General features: G+C 40.9%; 1 protein-coding gene across 2 annotated transcripts in view; it reads right to left on the minus strand.

Annotated features, from left to right (window-relative positions):
- The window catches only part of LRP11 (LDL receptor related protein 11), a 78978-nt gene that overhangs the window by 15378 nt on the left and 49553 nt on the right, over positions 1-14047 (minus strand). The window contains exons 4-6 of one of the 2 annotated variants that reach the window (XM_063443303.1): positions 12640-12765; positions 11197-11394; positions 9133-9189 (exon numbers count right to left, since the gene is read on the minus strand). In XM_063443303.1, coding sequence (XP_063299373.1) covers positions 9133-9189; positions 11197-11394; positions 12640-12765 — 381 coding nt within the window. The remainder of the gene's footprint in view (positions 1-9132; positions 9190-11196; positions 11395-12639; positions 12766-14047) is intronic. The other variant, XM_063443304.1, reaches the window with a different exon arrangement.

The following is a 14047-nucleotide window of genomic DNA, read 5'->3' on the forward strand; positions in this document are numbered from 1 at the left end:
TTTTATTTTTCATAAGACCGGCACTACAAGCATCACTAGAGGAATATCCTACACGTGGGGAGTTTAAATACCACTGTATGCTGTTTTACTCAGAGCTGGTTATAGCTCTCTAAATTGTAAGTTGGCACTCTTAGGACCTCTGTGTTGTCTGTTGTTGCAGTACTACCTAAGTTATTGCACCATTGGGTTTTTTTCTTTTATATATTTTATATGCTGACGTCTGTCTCAGAAGTTTTAAAGAATCGTGTGGAGACTCCAATTGCCCAGTTATATCCTACATGTGGGGAGTATCAAATACCACTGTAAGCTGTTTTACCTAGAGCTGGGCTTAGCTCTAAAAATTGTAAGTTGGCATTTCTCTACGTCTGTGTTGTTCGTGATCCTCTCTACCATACGGTTTGGCACTATTGGTCCCCCCCTTCTCTGCTTTTGTGTTTCATATCCAACCACTGCGATTCCAAAGCGAGAACAGAAGAACATTTACTCAAGGTCTACACTGTACCTATAGAGACTTTCCTTTTTGTGTTATCGTTTTCGTTTATTTTATCCAGCGCACCCTGTATTTGTTGTTTTTTGTTTTCTAAATTTTCTGAAGGGTTTGAGGGTAGCCCTTCCTTTCAGGTGTGCAGCTTTTTTTTCCCCCCTTGTGATCAGTACTGTAGCGCTGTTCCCCTCCCACCTTTTCTCATTCTGTCCTCCTCACTCTGGGTTTTTTTATAATTACTAAATGCTAACTTTTTGTTTTTTACTATTTTGGCCACATCTGCGGAGTACCACAGTGGTTTCTTGAAGTTATTGCTATCCACATCACGCGTGTAACTCACGGTCTAATTGACCCGTCTTACCGCAGCTGCCGCTGCCACACGATATTCGTACCTGCTATTCATTGCTTGCATAATATAAAGACCAGATGTGATTAAGCCATTACATGACCCTAATGTCCTCAAACCCTCTTAAAATTTAAGCCCAGATAACATCTTATGCAAACGTCACATACACTGCTTGAGTCACCTCAAACTCCAAGAATTCGATAGTAGCCACGGCGTTACAGCTTTCCCCAGCGCTATTGTACCTATAAGGTTCAAAGTTTAGATGTGCCTTAGTGACCATGCTGGTTAAAAATGCTGAATGATCTGTAGGCGATTACGGCATAAAAATTGAGAATAACGAGTCTCAACATAGTTCAAATGCGCAGTTTTCCAATAACCCACTCAAGAACAACACACCCTGTATACACCTCACACGCAGGCCAAACATGAACACATAGCATAGCATACTACCACGCAACAAATATCTTGGCATCAATAATATATCCAGCCTCACACTGGTAAGCCCCGAGGTTTGCTCCCCTGCTGACATACCTTCAGCACTACTAGCACTGGTATTAGCCTGTTTGGCTCAGCATAGTATACCATAAACCATGTTTAATTGCTTGATGTCTTCATTTAAAACTGTACAAATATTTATCTCACTTTGCACCTAGCCGGGACACCGTCTCGCAGCCAGATTTACCGTTATGCCTACTTATTGAGAAGTAGGATCCCCAAGTATCTTATGCATACTCGGTTAAAATATTGCTCTAAACTGTCTACACCTACTTATGTATCGTCAAGCTGGATTGGCTCGAGTTTAACTTGCACCTAGACACGGGTGCCTAACTTACACCCCCTTATCCACGCTTTACAACTGCACAGATCCTCCTGATTATTGCTCTTCAAAGCCCTGCAGTCTAAGTGGGAACAGTGCAACATGCCTATCACTAGCCCAGCAGGTCCTACACAAGTAGGACTTACGATCACTCTATTGTCACAAATTATAGCAATGTACTGTAGAAAAGCTGTTACCTGGCCTATTTAACTTGTGACTAGTTATGTTGTCTTTCTCGTTTTGTTTTTGTCTTTTGTTCTTTCTCCTTTGTTTTCGCTCTCTAACACGGGGAGGGCGAAGGAAGGAGAAGGGCAACCTTAGTTAAGCTTATGATCCTCTAAATTTACGAACGACAGTATGTCAGTATGAAATAGTATTTTGTCTGCCTTCTCACATAATTGACATGTCGATCTAATCCTTGATGTATCTACAAAAAAACTATAAAAAAGTGCAATGTTCTGATATGCCTAACACGTTACTAAATGTTGATCTAAAAGTTGGCAATAGCTGTTGTGGCATTGCTTGCCTCTCTGTATTTTCTTCGTGCACAATAAAATAAAGAATTAAAAAAAAACAAAAAAACATAAATTAACTTCACAAAAAAACAATGAATAATATTCCCAACACTACTATCCATATATTCTGTTTGTGTCAGACAGGAAGGGAGGATGGAGAGGTTTGGGTAGTAAGCATTTCAGTCTTGACACCTTCAATGGCAGAAAATATAATGAGCACTATGCATCTTTTAATATGCATGCACTTGTTACCTCTCAGCATCTGCTACTCCTGGGACTAGAGTGGTTAAATAAATCATTAAAATGAAAAGAGAAAAATAATAGAATGGATGATGTCTAAAACAAGAGCTAGTTTCTGCAGAGATCTTCGTGTACTCTAATGGTTGTGGTGTAATTGGTTCCTGCCCCAATCCCTGTGGATTATTTATGGTGCACATATCTTAATTATCTACTTATCTGCCATAACTAATAAAAAACAAACTTCTAATTTAAAAACTGTTTATGTCAACGTAAAGGATAAACCAAGCTCACAATAATAAGCACCTCCGTAAGCTTCCCTCTTGTTTATCAAAGCTCCTGAAAATTCTTAACTTAATTTCATATACACAAGCCAACACCCAGGGGAGTTTATACCTTTTACAGATATCATGTCATTCTAATAAGAATCTGCATGAAAGATGAGCTAACCCACAGGACATACCTGCATTATTAAAATGGGGTTGTACAGTAAGCTAAAAGTGACAGGCCCTGTGAAAAAAAGAGCTATACTATTATGTATTTATTTAGAAATAAATACTTAAGGATACAGAATGAAATTAGTTTTTCAAATATGATCTGCATTGCTGCTGTATTAACACCTATAGAACAAATTACTTGCCGGGTCTGTCATAATTTAAAGGTATGTGCCTAAGCCCAGTATTGGTTCATCCTTAGGAGCACTAAAGGTTTTCGCCTAAAACATCATTGTTGTCATAATAAAAAAATATAATAATAGTTTCAATGTTGAAATGGGTTAACTTGCAAACTTCCATTATCAAAGGAAACCATGCATCATACAGTACTGAAGTATTATAATTCCCCTCTTCAACCACAGACTTACTCATTGATAATGAACGATGGATGTCTGGATAAACTGTTTAGAGCACAAAATACATGTGAAAAATGCCCAGTCTGAATGAATCTCAGACATGCTCAGTCCGATACTAGAGGTGATTTCTGGAGTTAAAAAAAAAGTTATTCGCACAGTCTCCAAAATCCCCATGCACATTTAACCCCTTAAGTACACATGACATGTGTGACATGTCATGATTCCCTTTTATTCCAGAAGTTTGGTCCTTAAGGGGTTAAATAACTAAAAGTTTTTTTAGTATCACTCCAAAGGCCATTAAAGTGTAAGCTCACATAACCATGTCAAGCCAAAACCTCCCAGGTGAGTCCAAAACTGACAATTTATATTGCTTCTTTAACCCCTTAAGGACAGGGCCGGATTAACATAGGGGCTGATGGATCTGCAGCTCCAGGCCCAGGCCCATGGAATAGGCTCACTAATTTTACTCACTACTCTTAGGGTTGCCAGGTATTTCTCATGTATTTCTTATGGTTGCCAGGTATTTCTCAGAAGTATTTCTCAGGTATTTAAGGCTGCCTAGCTGGTGCCGGTATTGCAGTAATAAACAGAGATTATTCTGCAATACCAGCGCCGGCCAGTAGGGGTCGCTGTTTGTGTGGAGAGATGCAGGGATAAGAAGTTACAGCATCTCCCTCCCTGCCTCGCTCTACTCACTGATCCGCGGGGGAGCAGCTCTGCACAGAAAGGGCAGACAGCAGCTCCGAGCCTGCGAGACATGGGGACGAAGAGAGACTTGGGGACGCTAAGACATTGGGACAGTGGGAGACATAGGGACACTGGGGAACATGAGGACCTTGGTGTCTCTCCTTGTCCCCATGTCTCTGTGTCCCTGGTGTCTTTCTGTGTCCCTAGTCTCTCAGTGTCCCCATGCCTCTCCCAGTGTCTCCATGTCTCACTGTGTCCCAATGTCTCTAAGTGTCCCCTAGTGTCCTAGTGACACCGGGACACTGTGAGACATGGGGACACAGACTCTAAGGGACACTGAGAGACATGGGGGTTCAAACACTAGGGGACACTGAGAGACATGGGGACACAGGGAGTCATGGGGACACTGGGCGACTTTGAGACCTGGGGCACTCCCAGTGTCCCCATGTCTCCCAGCCAGTGTCCCTAGTATCTCAGTATCCCCATGTCTCCCAGTGTCCTTGGTGTCTCTCAATGTCCATAGTGTGCCAGTGTCCCTAGTGTCTCAGTGTTTCCTAGTCTCCCAAAGTCCCCTAGTCTCCCAGTGTCCCCATGTCCCCTAGTATAAAAGAAAAGATCTCAGACACTCACTGTGATAGATTTAACTCAAGGACACATTAATTCCCTTTTATTCCAGAAGTTTGGTCCTTAAGGGGTTAAGCAGGTTTATTGGACACCACAACTTTTTGACCTGTACCCAGGTCTTTATCAAGTCTCCAGTGTCCCCTATGTATCAGAGTGTCTCAGTGCCCCATGTGTCTCTGTGTCCAGTGTCCATAGTATCTCAGTGTCCGTAGTATCTCAGTGTCCCCTAGTCTCTCAGAATCCCCTAGTCTCCTAGTGTCCCCATGTCTCGCAGTGCCCCAAGTGTCGCAGTGTCCCCTAGTATAAAAGAAAAAAATCTCAGGCACTCACTGTGATAGATTTAATCAGGCTTATTGGACACCGCAACGTTTTGACCTGTACCCAGGTCTTTATCAAGTCTCCAGTGTCCCCTATATATCACAGTGTCCCCTATGTATCACATTGTCTCAGTGTGTCCCCTGTTCTCTCAAAGTCTCCCAGTGTCCCCATGTCTCCCAGTGTTCCCTAGTATCTGAGTCCCCAGGTCTCCCAGTGTCCCAATGTCTCTCAATGTCCCCTAGTGTCCTAGTGACATGTGGACACATGGGGACACAGACACTAAGGGACTAAGGGACTGGGAGACATGGGGACACAGAAATGCCCCCGTTTTGTGTATGTTCGTCCCCTTTGGCAGTTCTGGTTATGTGATTTGTGTCAATGGCCGCCCTTTTACCCCATCCATAGACTTCCTGCTTTACTGGACACTGCTGTTAGGGGGTATGGGTTTACTTGAAAGCGTGAGATTAGCATAGGGTATGTGTTTTCTTATAGCTGCATCCTATGAATTTCCCTCCAGCACCATCTCCATCAGATTCATGACGCTTAGGAGGTAGGACTGTTTTAGTGTTTTTGGTCAATAAGATTTTGTGATTAGGCCCATCATAATTGTCAGCACCAGGCCCACTGGGCTCTTAATCTGGCCCTTTTTAAGGACCAAACTTCTGGAATAAAAGGGAATCATGACAAGTCACATGTCATGTGTCCTTAAGGGGTTAAGCTGAAAAGTAAAATCTCTAATGAGACAGAGAGGGGCATTTTTCTAAATCCCTACTCCCTTATTAAACCTTAATAAGGAACACATGGGGTGGGTGACAGCACTGGACTATGGCTGTGTAATACAAAATACATACAATATAAGACCTGTGCCCAAACTCCCACTACTCCTGCAGCAGCAATGACATCAGCACATCAGCCACAAAACATACTACCTAGTAAGAGTTAATCGTGTGTAGGGGCTTTTAAAAATACCCCTCTCTCCGTCTCATTTGCGATTTTGCTTTTCAGCTTAAAGAAGCAAGGTGAATTGTTAATGTAGGACTCACCTTGAAGTGGCAGGTGAGCTTACACTTAAATGGCCATTGGAGTGATAATATGAAACCTTCAGTTATTTAAATGTGCATTCAGGTTTGGGATAGTGTGCAGGTAATTTTTTCATTCTACATTCCAAAATGCAGTGGTTCCTAAACTAGTCCTCACGACTCACCAACAGTCCTGCATCTCCATTCAGGGCTGGCACTAGCATTACGCTCCTCTCCTGCCAGCAGCTCCCTCCAGACCAGCCTTCCTGCATCATGCCGCAGATCAGTGGCGTACACACGATCCATGGTGCCCCTCTAACTCCCCCCCCCGACAGACAGACAGACACAAACGCACATACATACAGAGACATACATACATACATACATACATAAACACACACACACACGATACATACATACATAGACACATACATACAAAGACACATAAATACAGACAGACAAACAAACAGACACACACACGACACACAGACACACACTAAACATACATACAAAGACACATACAAACAGACAGGCACACATACAGACACATACACATACTTAAATACAAACACACACACACACATAGTATTTGTCACCCTCCTGTTTCCTACCTTTTAAGTACAGGAGGGTGACTTTCCCTGGGGCCCAGTGGTGGCTCAGGTTTATGGGAGTCAGAGTTTCTCCCACGTCACTTCCTCCTAGCGTGTTATGATCTTATCACAGGGGGCCCGGCGCTGACCGGGCCCCCTTAAAATCCATACCTATCAGGTGGCCCTGACAATGGGCACCTTGAAAGTGCGGCCCGGCGGTTTGCCGCACGGCCCGGCGCCAGAAATGGCGGGCACCCGGTCGCAGGGCAGCCGGGGCCCCTGGAGTGACGGGCCCGGTCGCAGCTGCGACCACTATATGTACGCCAGTGCCGCAAACAGTGTGGAGGGGGCGGGGATATAAACACGTCATATCCCTGCTCCCCTCGTAGCACACAGCGCGGCTGGCTCCCAACAGTAGCGCAGAACTAACATTGGCCCCCTTCAACTATACTGGAGCCTCATGGGGAACAGAGAAAGCAGAGAGAGGAGAGGGGTCTGGGTCAGGAGGGGAGAACCAGCCCCTAATTTCTAACTATCTCAGCCAGTGCAACACACTGGATCCCAAGGAAGCCACCCTCCTGCACACAAAAGGTATGAAATAGTTATAAAAGTGAATATTTTGACCAGCGTGTGTGTGTGTGTGTGTGTGTGTGTGTGTGTAGCTGTATGTCTGTCGGTGTGTGTGTCTGTATTTCTGTCGGTGTGTCTTTGTGTGTATCTGTATGTCTGTCAGTTTGTCTTTGTGTGTATCTGTGTCTGTTATTGTATGTTTTGTTTCTGTGTCTGTATGTTGCTGTGTGTGAACCTGTATCTGTGTGTCAGTGTGTGTGTGTATCTATATGTCAGTGTGTGTGTGTGTGTGTGTGTGTGTATCTATGTCCAACTTTATGTCTCTTTATGACAGTGTACCTATATGTGCAGATTGTATGACTATGCACCTGTATGTTTGTCTCCGTTGGAATAAAAAAGGGAAATACATAAATCCTGGATTGCTGATGAGGACATCTCCACTGTCTTAGTGTATAACTTAGATTAACATACATCCCAACAATCAGACCAGGATAATTGAGGTCTGTCTTTGTGTTCGCTTATATAGCAGTTTGCCGGCATTCATTTGAACACGGCAAATCCATAACACAAATGAGTGTTGCAAAACTAGCTTCTATGTAACCAGATAGTTTCTTTGTATCGATACTTCACAGCTAAAAAAGTTATTACTTATTTTGATTGGTATGTTACATTACATGTAACATACCAATCAAAATAAGTTATTACTTACCAATCAAAATAAGTTATTACTTACCAATCAAAATTAAGTTATTACTTATTTTGATTGGTATGTTACATTACATGTAACATACCAATCAAAATAAGTAAGAACTTTTTTAGCTGTGAAGTATCGATACAAAGAAACTATCTGGTTACATAGAAGCTAGTTTTGCAACACTCATTTGTGTTATGTATTTGCCGTGTTCAAATGAATGCCGGCAAACTGCTATATAAGCGAACACAAAGACACAGACCTCATCCATTGAAAAAGCCGCAGAAGCGGATAAACGCGTCTGGAGAGGTCTGACTCCCACTAATATCAGCCATCACCCGGATTACAAAGAGGACTGTTATTTGACATACATTTTTTTCAGCATTATGCATCTTTGCTGACTCGGGACGCCGAGCATTCAAATAAGGTCTGGACTCTATTTTTTTTATATGGCTGTTTTCTAGTTTTTCGTTATAGACATAGTATTATATGCAAGAGTTACTGTTTCTTTTTTATATTTTTATATTTGTCTGCATTTTATGAATAAATTAATTTTTACTCAATTTGAGTGTATGAGTAAGGTCAGTTCCATGATCTATTAGGAGAGAAGGGTTTATTTTATTTATGCACTAATCTGATCAGTATGTCTGCCTGTGCATAACTGAATCTGTTTTATCTGTCTGTGAAGAAAAATATATTATACAGTGCACAACTGCAGATTGTATTTGCCACTACTGTATCACCATTGCTTTATCCTTGATTATTTACTGATATGCGTTTGTGAGATCTATAAAGGTAAATAAAAGTAAATATAGAAATCAGCAAAGCTGTATTTTCTTCTATCTTGGCACTGAGTACCTCCATCTTGGCCCCCTTTCAATCATTTTTAAAGGCTCTGAAATTTGAAAAAAATCTTTACACCTATCCGTCAGCACGGAAACCTCTTCAAAAATTGCATCAAACTTTATGGAGGCAACTTTATGGAGGCAAAGATAGTCAATGACTAGCAGAGAATATATCAAGTTGAGGGGAAGAGACAGAAAGCAATGCAATACACTGTATATTGACATGTTACTTACCGGGTACATTTATTATATATTTCATCATTGGAACATGCATTTTGGTTATTGTTAATATATAACATTCTTAATATTAGAATATTTCCAATAATTAGCAAGCATGCATTCTGGTTATTAAGCTTACACCAAGGGGAACATTTCTGGACATCAACACTATGTTGCAAGCACACACCTTGGATATTACATCACATGCATTAAATCAATGTAACCAATGACAAGTGTATATTTTTTATATTTGCACTACATTACATACATGCATTTTCTCTAATGACAACATTCACTAATGACTGTGAACAGTACCAGACCTGTTACTGAATTTAAGTGTTCTTTGGGATCCAATGTTGTGGTCTGAAGTATGGTTCCTACAACAAAAACTCTCATTGTAGAAGACACAACCAAAAACTAAAACAAACAGTTTCTGTAGGCAGAACACATTTTACTGTTGAATATATATATATATAGCTATTGCTGTCCAAAAAAGGTAACTGAGCTTTAAGTGTTATATCCCAATGTGAGTAACTGTCTTTTCTTGGGAAGAAAAAAATCAAACTGCCAATCACACACCAACCACCTAGCTGCTAGGGAATCACAATATACAACTTAATAACTCCTTGAGAGTCCATGAGATAATGTAACAATCAAGGTAAGCTACTAGTTGATAACTGGTCCTCCAACAAAAGAGGAAGGAAAAAACACAGAGATGAATATGAATTAGAATAATATCCCCCTAAAGAAAGTTTAATTTCCATATAAATTACAACTACCACAGTTATCACCACCTTCATAACTGTACAATTCTAAACTAAGATCTGGTAATCTAAGATCAATGTCACAGACCTCCCAGCAGGGGCATGTGTCTGTACTCCAAAACTGCTTTATTAGGCTAAAGTTGTTTTGGTGTCCCCTTAACAGCTAGGCGGTTGGTGTGTGATTCACAGTTTGATTTTTGTCTTACTGGTTGTTTTTTTTTATTTATTTTTTTTATTTCAGTTTCTCATTGAATTATAATAATGATGTATTTGTATTTTATGATTTTATCTCTCTCCATTTATGTTTGATCTAGCTTTCTGCTAGATTAGTCTTTGGTAATAATCTGTACTCATTGTGTTCAGGGTTATTTCCACTGGGAGGAGGACTCACACCCATTGTGGAGAGACCCTTTAGTTTTAAAAAGCTTCACTTCCAATTATTGGCTATTTAGTATCTGGAAAGGATACAATATTGTGTACAATGATTTCCATTTGGATCCTGGTAGCCAAAATGTTGAGATGATTAATAGTGTGATCAATGTCTGAATTTCTATGTTTAAATGCCCTTGGATAGAACCAGATTATTTTTTCTAATCTTTACAAGGGACATTCAGACTTAAAGGGACACAACAGCCACCAAACCAACTTCATCAAAATGAAGTTGTTAAGCAGCAAGAAAGCCCCTGGAGGCACTCTTACCTTTCATTTTCAAGCGGTTTAACCCCATAGATGCCTCCTGCGCTGGTCTCCGCTTCTCCTCAGGCGGCATCCAGCTTTTGAATTTTCACTAACAGGAAGAACGGAGTGCTGCCGGGTAGGTGATGGTCAGGTGACGCTCTCAGCCAATCAGTGACTCCCCATTCACAAAACTGACTTGCAAAAGGTACGTTGCTTTCCAAGACAGTTTAGTGAATGTGGAGTCAGCTGACCGCTCTCAGCCAATCAGCGGCGATACTGCCCGGTGGCACACCGTGCTTTCTGTAAGTAAAAGTGGGGAGTGGAGAGAATTTGAGACCAGTGCTCCATAACAACTTCATTTAGATGAAGTTGTTTTGGTCCCTGAGTGTCCTATTAAGTGAATAACCCTGCATGGCATCCACCATTAGAGACCTTGTTTGGCATTATAAAAAAAAGATTGTAAGGATATATGCTGGCTCTCTGCTCCATGAAGGAGGCACTTACTACACATTGTATGCATTATTCTAAAAAAACACACATATATGCCTGAGCATAGTAGTTACATAATTCTAGTCTTTTTTTTCAGTTTTCTTAAAACCACGATTCATACACAACCAAAAGCTGTTCAGTCATAGTTTCATGGCCTAGCTATGCATCCTATGTTTTAAATAAATGTTATGTTGTTAGGACATTAAATAATTTAAATGTTTAAACAAAAAGCTTTGGACCCATTTGCTTTTAGTATTTGTAGTCTACGTTTTCAGTCTCCAAATATATGCGCAGAATGATGCACAAATTAGTCACTGGGAAAATGCTTGACACAGAAAAAATATTTTAAAAATAGAATTCTTCCTAATTATTTTGCTCTAAATGGTTGAACTTGGCCCAAAGCTCTATAGAGATAGACACATACATACAAATATACACACATATCTGAATTACCTGGAATTATCATGTTATTGTCATTTATTTCCTGAGTGAGTGACTTATTCTTGTTTGCATCCAAAGCTAAAAGAGTTTTTTCACCAGAGAGCCTGCTATTTTCATCTGTTAAGTCATTGTCTGGATTATGAAGCCCCAAATCCACCTGGTGATTTCCATCATCAGATATATGGATTACTGTCTTCCGACCAGAGCTAACTAGATTAAAGACAAAGTGTAAAATATTAACTGTCACATAAGAGCGCTTGCATAGCGGCTCTATTTATTAAATGGCAATACATATTTTGTAACATTATAACAATAAATGTTCTGTGTGCAGTCTCATGACATAACTTTGCTATCATGCAAGGAAATGTACATCTCTGATCTCTTTTTCACAATATGTATCTACATGTACTATAACTATAGCTGACCTAATTTTCCAAGAGAAGAATAGGTTGGCAAACTAATGTCAGATATATTATTTGTTCCCTAAACAGGTCTATAGAATAACTCTGGGCCCAATAACAAAGTCATTGTAAGCAGGGGCGTATTAGCCGCGAGGCAAACAAGGCATTTGCCTTGGGCGGCATTTTCCCAGGGGGCGGCAAAAAAAGCTGCCCCCAAATGCCCAAGGCAAATGTCATGTTAGCCTTGCGGCTAACAGACATGCCGGCGGGCTGCTAGGCTGGGCGGACGGCATTGGTGGGCGGACGGCGAGGGAGCACTTCCTCTGAGCTGTCTGCTCAGCTCCCTCGCGCGCCGCAGAGTGAGGCTGGGAGCCGGAATATGACGTCATATTCCAGCTCCCAGCCTCAGTCTGCGACGCGCGAGGGAGCTGAGCAGACAGCTCAGGGGAAGTGCTCCCTCGCCAGCCTGTCGCCCGCCAATGCCGCCCGCCCAGCAGCCACTGGACCACCAAGGAGGAAGAGAACCCCCTCCCCCCAGCATTTCCAAAGGTAAGGATGCTGGGGGGGTTACATTTAAAAAAATATGTGTTAAAAATGTGAGTGTGTGTGTATGTCTGTTAGTGTGTGTGTGTATATGTATGTCTGTTAGCGTGTGTGTGTCTGTTAGTGTGTGTATGTATGTCTGTTAGTGTGTGTATGTATGTCTGTTAGTGTGTGTATGTATGTCTGTTAGTGTGTGTATGTATGTCTGTTAGTGTGTGTATGTATGTCTGTTAGCTAGTGTATGCGTATCTGTCAGCGAATGTGTGTGTGTATTTAGAAGGCGGGGGAAGGGTTGGGTGGGGGTGGCGGGGGAAGGGTTGGGTGGGGGTGGCGCGGGCGGGAGGGGGGCACCTGAGTTTTGTCCTGCCTAGGGCAGCACAAAACCAGGATACACCACTGATTGTAAGGTCCTCAATTAAAACACCAAACTTTAATCTAAAAGTATACATATGCTGAGTTCCAAAACCAACTTTAAAAGCGTAAAATGGTGCTAAAATAGGAATTGACTCACAGTTTTGACAGAAAGCTTCGTCAGAGCCATCAGGACACTGCACTATTCTGTCACAGGCTAGAGTGATGTCAATGCAGCAGCCATCATCACAGATAAACTGGTAGCGGGTGCAGACTCCATTACAGGCTACAAATATAGGAATAGAGGTATATGCATTAAGAAAAAACAGTAGCTATGCATCAGTAAAATTTATACAAATAACGTATATACTATGCATTTGTTTTATTGTTGCAATAAATTAAAGTTCTCAACAGTGACTTGCAACTGTGCCAAAACAAGAAATTTAAGTCCCTTGGTGTGCTGGTACTATTGTTTAAATGAATGTATTTGCATGTTGTCAAATTGACGTTGTTATATATAGGTGCTGCAGCAGCTTTTAAGGGCTCAGTTATGTGCCTGAGCAGTTTGTTGTATTGTGTATTACATATGCGTGTGCGCTTTGTATCATGTAGTGTGTGTGTATGTCGCTGTGTATATGGAGGCCTCTTAAGGGTTTGTGTCAGTGGGTCGTTAGTTGTGTTGTGTTTGTGGGGGATGCGGTGAAGCTCTGTGTTTGCATGTAGGCTGTTTGTAGTGCTTGCTTATGGAGGAGGCTTCTTCTGCGGCTTTGTGTATGGCTGGCGATGTGGGTTCCCCTAGGGTCACTGGAGTAGAGTGGGGTCTAGACTGGCTAGCTACAGGTCAAGAGCAGGGGCTACAGTGGCTGCTACGGTCATTTCTCCTCCAGTGTGATTTAATCGTACATTGTTGTGAAATTTATTAAATTGGACACACAATCTTCTGTAAATTAGCAGTAAATTAGACTAGATTACAAGATTAGAAAAGTAGGACAAGGTCACAATGGGTCTTAAAGAGATAAAATACAGAATATAACTGTATAATATTCTAGCAAACCAATTTTGTATTAATATCTTAATGAATGTTTGAAGCTTCACCAGACTGGCTAAACAAAAATAAAAACATATAGTCAAAGTTAAAACATCATTAATTTTCAATTAATTGTTTTTACCCAAAGTAATTTGTTTGATTTCTATATATTTATTTGGTTTTGGATGGGGTTATACGCCTTTTATGTAAACACTTAGTAAACACAAATGGCTATGCAATCAATGTCCATTTCAGCCCTGCAGTTTTAGGATTAATTTAATTAAAATGGCTCTAACACACCTTAGTTTTGAATCACTAAGCAATATATATGCCTATAATTAACCAAGCAAAACTGTGATATTTCGAGAACTTTTCAAGATATTTCACAGCAAAGGTCAAACTCTTGTATTTCCAAATTACAACAGGTCATAAAAAATTACCAACATTTGTTAAAGTAGGTACACTATTACATTGTATAATGCATTAACAAGTACATAAGTGATTAGTATTAGGTACATTAGTGAACATTTACTATTGACAG

The sequence above is a fragment of the Pelobates fuscus genome, chromosome 2 (assembly GCF_036172605.1).
Source record: "Pelobates fuscus isolate aPelFus1 chromosome 2, aPelFus1.pri, whole genome shotgun sequence".
Lineage (NCBI taxonomy): Eukaryota > Metazoa > Chordata > Amphibia > Anura > Pelobatidae > Pelobates > Pelobates fuscus.